Source organism: Atractosteus spatula, chromosome 6 (genome assembly GCF_055471065.1).
Source record: "Atractosteus spatula isolate fAtrSpa1 chromosome 6, fAtrSpa1.hap1, whole genome shotgun sequence".
NCBI lineage: Eukaryota > Metazoa > Chordata > Actinopteri > Semionotiformes > Lepisosteidae > Atractosteus > Atractosteus spatula.
Window position 1 is genome coordinate 43395121 of NC_142711.1, and position 8264 is coordinate 43403384.

General features: G+C 38.2%; 2 protein-coding genes across 8 annotated transcripts in view; both read right to left on the reverse strand.

Moving 5' to 3' along the window:
- The window catches only part of otulinb (OTU deubiquitinase with linear linkage specificity b), a 29006-nt gene extending 27185 nt beyond the window's left edge, over nt 1-1821 (reverse strand). For 2 of the 7 annotated variants that reach the window (XM_088918569.1, XM_088918568.1), the window contains exon 1: nt 1386-1679. Coding sequence is in view for 2 of the 7 variants with exons in the window: in XM_088918573.1 (XP_088774699.1) it covers nt 1386-1447 (62 nt within the window). In the remaining 5 variants the exon portion in view is untranslated. Of the gene's footprint in view, nt 1-1385; nt 1680-1740 lie in introns of those variants that run through there. The other 5 variants (XM_088918572.1, XM_088918571.1, XM_088918570.1 and 2 more) reach the window with 4 other exon arrangements.
- A 2323-nt stretch (nt 1822-4144) lies between these two features.
- Nucleotides 4145-7178, reverse strand: LOC148832932 (protein YAE1 homolog). The gene is made up of 3 exons (XM_088919626.1): nt 6859-7178; nt 6285-6406; nt 4145-5461 (listed from the first exon to the last, which is right to left on the reverse strand). The coding sequence occupies exons 1-3, from the start codon at nt 6970-6972 to the stop codon at nt 5053-5055; spliced, it is 645 nt and encodes a 214-aa protein (XP_088775752.1). The 5' UTR covers nt 6973-7178; the 3' UTR covers nt 4145-5052.
- Nucleotides 7179-8264: the final 1086 nt, after the last annotated feature.

Consider the following 8264-nt stretch of genomic DNA (forward strand, 5'->3'; position numbering starts at 1 on the left):
AAAGATAGAAATTTGGACAATCCCTCCTTTAAAGTTCTCTTTCTGAGTTTCTCAATAAAAGTAATAAACAACTATTAAAAAAATAATGTTGGAAAACCTAGTTATGGGAAATTAGGTCAGTTTATTGCAACACACAATGAAAACAGTACTATTCTTTAATTTGTTCTTAAACACTGCAGCTATCTTTATTATGAAATAAGTTTGTGTTTGTATTTGTTTGGACATGTTACCTTATTTAAGTGGGTATTAAAATAAAAATAATAAATCACAGCTGTAATTTAGAATATTGCATTTAACTTCGGTCACCACCACGCGAAGATCTGAACCGTTTTAGCTAACAGTGACCTCCCCTAAATATGTACAACAGTGACAAATTAGGTTTAATAGTAGGATTGTAGAATACCAAGAACAGAAGTATCTTTAAAACAGTTTACAGAACTCACAATGTGAGCTCCCATCATAACGTTATAGTAATTTAGTCCAGTGGAAATACTGGAAAACAGGGGCTTTAGGAAGCTTTGTCCTGCTCGTTTGCTTCCTTACAGAAATGTATGTATTACATGTGAAAGCTATTTACAACATAGGATAAGACACCTTGTATTTGTATGTTTCCCCTGTATTATACCAAACTGTCTCACAGACATGTATGACAAATACAACCAACAACAAAACGTTTACACACGTCAGTTTCTTGGTGTTAAATTGTTAGCAATCGTGCCGCTCAAAAGCAGACACATGTTCAAACACCGGTAGGTTATTATCTCATATTGTTTACATATTATCTTTAAATTGTTTACAGGCGTGGCTACCGATTTCAGATAACATTAAATTCCCACAACACGACACACATCAATAACCCTTATACGTGTTCTGAGTCAATATTATACTTTTACTGTATGAATTGTCGATAGAAAAAGTTATAATCTCACGTGAGTCATGGCATTTGTCAAGGATTTCTTTCCGTGCTTTGTAACACCCTACAGTACGTTACAGGTTATTTTAATAAATCCCTTGCACCGCACTGTGCTTACTACTTAAAACTGGGCACGGTCTGTGCTGAAAATCGGGCCTTCCTGGCACTGCCCATTTCAAAACATAATTTCTTTAAACTCGTGTTTACGATCCAATTACAGTAATACGTCCTTTAGAAATTTCTTCAATAGGAGCAGTAATATAATCAGATTTTAAGCGTCTCCTATGCTGTTCACAAAAGCAAAATATAATCAAATTCATACGCCTTTTTAGACATTACTTCACACTATGACTGGATTTCTTCAAAGACCTGTCTTTTTTACACTTCTAAGTAGACTTTCAGCTTAACATAATTATTCTTAAAAAAACGATTACGACAGCAGATTGCACCGGTAAAAAGTGTCCTGAAATACCTGAAATGAAGTGTTTCTTTATGAGTGCTGTTCGTCCTGAAGCGGATCACCAGGAAGTACATCAGCGTTTAGATATCTAGTTTCACTTCTGTTATTACCCGCTTTAATTTCAGGCTATTTAACTGTGGTCCCAAACCGTGATGAGCTAACCACATGTCCAAAAACAAGTTACCCTTTCATTCGTAACTTATAATGTGTATTATAATATCTTTTTGAGCAGTTCGCAAAACAACTCTCAATGTAGTGAATTGATTAGTATTTGATTTTTATAACCCTATTTTGAACAGACATGGAGGAGCTATCCCCTATTTTCGGAATGTCGCTCAAATGTCATAGGCAATACTATTTTACTCACGTAACCCGGAGGGTGTGCATTCTCGCGTTGTCCAAACAAAATCTCTTCTTTCAGCTGTTCGTGATACGTCTTAGTCCTAAACTCCTAAGACCTGATGAGTTTAAGTATAACTGTCCTCTATTCTGTCATCTGCTATGATTTGTTTCCCATTACAAAGTGGTCGTCAGTGAACGCAGCAGCTCCGTGAAGTTGGCCCCCCTCTACAACGAAGCTGAACACAGCAGCCAACAACAGACCCCTGGGCAGCCAGGCAAACAGATAAGGAACACAGATGCGCTACACAATATTCGTAATGCACACGGAGCTGTTGATCAAGCTGTTGAAAAGCTAACAGTACGACGTACTCCTCTTGCCCTGCACTGAAGGGCAGATCCCGTGTTTTTGAAAAGTTTAAATTTTCATAGATGTCATCAATTAACCTCCTAGATCATGCAGACGTAGATCGTGTTAAATGAATTATGTTGCAAAAATGTCACGGCCTGGAAAACACAGGTCTCATAATTTTCTTATGGATTGGAGATTGAACTCCTCAGAACGAAATCTTAGGGGCACTAGTGAATAAGGAAAACAAAACAAAGTCTTTACCATACTTTAAAGAGAATCGCCAACCTCTTGAGAGTTTGAACAAATCTGCAAAGAAGAGGCAAAAACGATGGTGTACAACATTGGTAGAGACCTACCCAAAAAGACACCCAATGGTCCCTCACCGAAAACTGAGCTCAGGAGACTAAGTATTTCTCTTTTTTCCCTTTAGTTTTTGCTGACATTTACTGTAACTTGTCTTACACTTCTAAGTCTTCATTTGATTAAAAAAAAATTATCAAATGACTACAGTTTTCAAAGTTTTTTGTAAAGTCCTAAAATGGGACACCATAACAAGGGTCGAAATACTTTCGTAAACGGAGACATTGTAGATTAAGAGCTCTCATATAAAAATGAAACATTACCCAATACAATATTGTATTGACTACAATGTGACTGGTTCTAAGGCAACCCATCAGACAAAGTGCCAAACAAGCTCAAGGCCTGTGTAATTACAGATATAGGAACCATTATTTAATTTTAAGTAAGTCTGATAAACTTTGGTACACTTATCCAATCCATTTTTCTAGGTTTTCAATTTCTTTTCACAATGTTTAAGCATTCACTTTTCTCTTGCAGGATGTGTGTTACAATGTGTAAATAAAAGTAAAATAAATTAGGATTTAATGCGTCTTGATTTCAGACTGTTAGGCCACGACATGTTATCAGAAAGCGTATATGAACTTCCTATAGGCACTGCGTATGGTACACTTTATTGCTACTGAGCAGGAAATCTCATATGACAAGGGTATAGAAATGTTTTAGATAAAGACTGCTCCTATCAATTTTGTACCACAACATCACATTACACCCAACACTGCGTGTAAGTCTAAGGTGGGTTTACAATTCTATGAAGAAGTTGAGGAAGAAAACTGCAACCAATGTGAATTCCTCATTTTAGTTCTTTTGCTAGTGCAGACCATCCACTGAGTGCCAGATGATTGAATAAGAATGCAGAAATCCTTTCAGATTTCTTGCTTTCCCCTGGATTAGTTCTGATGACACCAGTGGATCCCCAGAACCCTTTAAGAGAATCTTTCACCAGCTGTGACAGATGGTCCCTAGGGTTGAGCTGTCAGGGGACAGAAACACTGCCATTAAAGGCTGTTGATATCAGTCACATTTTCAACAATACCATAAAGTGTCATAAACACATGACAGTGATACACTCAATATATTGCCACAAAGACATGGAAGCACTACAAATGAAATTTCTCCTGTAGTTTTGTGCCTTTACACAGATTTTCACAGCGAGTTTGCTTTTCATAGAAACAAAACTGTGATCAACTTATAAAACAGCTGCTTCAAGTCAGTGTTAATAGTTTAATTGACTGGCATGTTGGAATGTGAACATGGGAAGTAATTATTGGGTAATAAAGCCAGTTGGTATAGCCGTCTGAACACATACTGTATACCGTATAAGGTGTATCAGTGCCTCACTGGTGACTGGAGAGATTTGTAGATGGTGATAGAAACACCTTGTGAAAGTCTGTATATTGTTGTGTTTGTAACAGGGAAACTGGAATACAGCCAAGATACTTTCTCAGATTCAGTTTGAAAAAGATTAGTCTTTTTCATGTCCCTGATATATCTTTTGTTTGGCTTGTGTGAAGAATCAAAACCTTTAATAAAGCCAGGATCCATCCTAAATCTTCTATAAAATCTGCTAAATGTTTAATGTGCAAAGGTCCCTAAAACCACACTACTACAAATGGGGATCTTCTACTGGATAGTCCACTGAATACTCCAGCCAAGAAAACCTACCTCGAATATCTGAAATTCCAGCAACAGTAACTTATGAAGGAATAAGTTTTAAGAATGATCCTTTGGAAATGTTTATTTGAAGTTTATCGAATTCATATTTTCAATAATACCCTGCATTATTTAAAACATTTATGACAAACATTTCCTATGATACACTCACTCAATGATGATTCCAAGATATATAGAGGGAACATTAATTAAATTTGTTTTACACATTGTAGCAGTGGCTACAAATGAATAAAAGGCACAAAAAGTCTCTTCTTCATTCTTCAATGATTGAAGCCTCACCAGGATTAAGTTGATTGATTTGTTTAATTGGGTCCTATCATATGTAATATTTGTGCGAGTATAGGGGAGGAGCTTAGGGTTTTAAAAAGGCAGTTCCTCTTAGGGGAAAGAAAAAAGAAGAGAGAGAGGAAGGAAGAAATCAGAAGTCAACTAGCCAGAGAAACCTGGAAGACTGCCTGAGCCACAGCTACATCTGCCGACAGACAAAAAAACGTATTCCAGTTTCTGCCAGCACGAACTGTTCTAATTGTTTTGGAAAAAGACTCCGAATGCCCTGCTTGTTTCATGGTTGTTTTGAATATTGGATAATACTGTGTTTCTTTGTAATAAAATCAGTTTTGCCTTCCAAATTCATCCTGCCAAAACTTACAAACTTTTACAAAAATTTACAAAAGAAATATTTTTCATTAGCCAGCTTACCCCAAAATCCTTATTGGCTGTAAGCAAATTCGGCCAGTAGTTATCAAGTCGGATTGTTACAATGTGCTAAATTTCACACCAAGTCTGCTTTTTTTATAGTCAAAATAGAATACAGTAGAAAGGGGAGCTTTAGGTATCTTAATTAAGACTTTGTTAAAGAGTTTAACATCAACAACAGTCTGTGATGAAAGCAAAAGTTTGATATAAGTGGGCCTCAGTGCAAAGCTATAAATGCGTTTCTTTGAAACAACGCCTGTGCTAGGTGCTTCCCAGCTGACGTAGGTGATGCAGCAGCTCTTCTGGAAGTCCCAGTTCCTCAACTAAATCCGCACAGCTCTTTACTAGCTGTGCCAGGGTCTGTTCTGCTGTGCTAGAAGGCGCTGAAGAAAGATGGCCGCAACTCTTTCGTGTGCCAGAGTCTTCCTGCTGCTCCCCAGTCCTGCTGCAGCCAGTGTCGCCAAAACTGTCACTACACCCAGACTTGGGCTGGCCCATACCCATGTCCTCAATGATTTCTGTGATGTCCCCGATGTTGGCGGGCTGCTCAACCATGCTCAGCCTCTCCAGCATGGACTCCTCCTGCTTTATCACGGACTGGAGCAGCTGGCGCACTGAGGCCAGTCTGTTAGGGTCCGAGGGTTTAAGCTGGCACCACCACTGCAGGGCGCTGCACAAAAAGACAAGCAAGGAATCGTGTCACAGTAGCGCAGCTTCGGAAGGGGTTACACACACTGTATGTATAAGGGGTATGATCGGCTTAATAAACATCGTACTTCTTTTACAAAAAAACACGCAAAATTTACCTGTCACCGAATAAATTAATATGGAAATACATAAAAGCTTGGTTCATTTTTGGTGTTTTTCTTGATCCTTTCTTTCTTATGTGGAGGTTAGTATTAAAAACCTCACACAAAAAAAAATATTTTGTTGGGTGTTGAGACATATTACAGAAAACTTTTGACTAAAATTATGATAATTACACAATTATAGATTTAAATGTACTCTCAGGCCCAGCGCAGATATAGTTCTAGAGAGGTTAATACATATTATTTACAAGCATTTGGACCAAACACGGGTGATCTGTAAACAAGATCAAAACAACCAACAACAAAACGTTTACACACACAAGTTTCTTGGTGTTAAATTGTAAGCAAGCGTGCCGCGGTTGAAAACTGCAAAATCAGGCACACGTCCGAACACCGGTAGGTTATTATCTAATATTGCTTACATAATAATTTCACATGAATCATGGCATTTCTCAAGCCATCGAGAAACAGCCTACGTAACAGGTTATTTTAATAAATTCCTTGCACCGCACTCTGTGCCTACTGTAACTTAAAAGTGGGCACCTTCTGTGCTGAGAACCGGGCCTTCCTGGCACTGCCAATTTCGAAACAATTTCTTTAAAAGCTCGCGTTTACGATCCAATAAAATCTGTAAACAGCTCAAATCAATAAGCGAAATTAGGTCAAAATAACTTTTTTTTTTACCTCATAACTCCTTTCAGCTGTCCAATAGCTACCATGCGTGTTGCCCCTTCTCTATAGCCAATATTGAAGCCACGCTGTAGGGAAGACCCTTTGCCAGTATCTACGCCATCCCGGTACCCGTCCTGGCAGGAATATACACAATATAAAAAAAAACATGCCGTAAAAGTGCGCTTTAACACAGGCTGAACCAGCAGTTATGCGCCAATCAAGCGCCTCAGGGAACACAACCTATATAAAAATCATTTAATGAAAGAAGAAAGTTAAACATTAAACCTGTAAATTAAGATTTTTAGCACTAAAAAAAAAGGTAAACAAACACAAAAACTACACTAACGAAGCATAATTCATCCTGTTGAATAGATGTCTCCAGGTCATAACAGTAAATTATCATTTGTTCTCAACTAACTTACAATATCTGGTAAAATAAAGGAAAAACACACGCATTACAGTTGAACACAAACCTAGATACTACAACACAAACAACTAAGCATTTTTACGGCGGTTCCTTTAGTGTAACATACAATACAGGAAAAGGTCAGTTGTTTTGATCTAAACCTAGGAAACAAGACGTTACCTTCACACGTTTCTCCATGTTACACTTCCATTCCTTCTGTTCAAGATTCAGATCGTCCACATCTTCATCAAATACATCTTCCCCACCGGATGGAATTGCCTTCACCCAAGCCATTGCTGTAATTTAAGATACTACACTGTTGCCAAACGATGTAAAGTGATGTTATACAAATTCTACATCAAACGAAATCACACGTACTCCTTCTCATCATGTTTAGCGATTTCTGCTGTTTAGTGTGACGACATCAGTATGCGCAAGCTTTTGTCCCATCGATATCTTACGTGAACTAGAGTGACACCTTAACAGCACCCTGTCCTACTCACTACGCCATCTTGCTGCAGACACCTTGCCCAATTTATCCTGCGTTAACTACAAGACTCGACTGAGCTGGAAGGGTAGCGCAGATCTTACACAAACCATAATGAAATCAAAGTACTAAAACATCTTAAGCTTATACATAAAGCTGGATACGTATAAATAACCCGTTAGTACTGTATGAAAGTGAATTAAGGTAAGTACTGTTACCAAATAAGAGGTGAATTTAAAGCAGAGCCACAGCAGCTCATCAGGCCAAAGCTTATCCAAGTTCCTGTAGTGTTAAGAAGATTAGACATCACTCCACAACTACAGGGATTACCTTCCAGTAATGATAGTCCTCATTTATACAGCTTGGAAAAAATGGGGGTAAAGCACCTCTCTCTAGAGGACAAGAACAAGTGTCTGCAGCATGTATTTGAACCCACAACCTGTCAGTCATAAGCCTGAAAGCATATAGGTTACATCACCTCCCTACAGGTAACATTACATGCTTGAAAAGCTAAAAAAAATGAGTGCAGTACTGTATGAGATCTGTAGAGATGAGAGGTCACCGGTTGTGTCTAAACAGGAGGCACAAGCTGTGATTGTCTTGAGTACGTGTTGAGGGGTGATCAGGGACAGTTCTGGACGGTTCTGGTTTTTGCGGATAGTTCATTCCACCCACTGGGGGTTGAGGGTGGATGGTGAACAGTCTCTGGAAGAACCGAGAAGGTGAGAGTCTGGTGAAAAAGAAGGAACAGAGACAATGAGTTGTAAGGAGAAAAAGGGACCTGAATTACTGATATTAAGAAAATTTTAATTACAGATTTTCTATTTCTTCTCAGACCCGGTAACCCCAGGCTAATAGTAGATTTTTGTTGGTTTTCAAAATACAATAGGTATGGTTGACTGTAGTACTTATTTCAAATTCAGTTCAATAAGCAAAATCATACAACAGAAAATGACAATTGTTCAAGCTAGTTTTACACCAAAACTAGAATACAATGCTTAGGAATTCGGTTATTGCCTGTTATCATCGGCATTATGCTTGTTCAGCCAAGCCAGTTTGCTTTCTGAGGAATCCGTTATTTGTAAAAAATACAAGTATT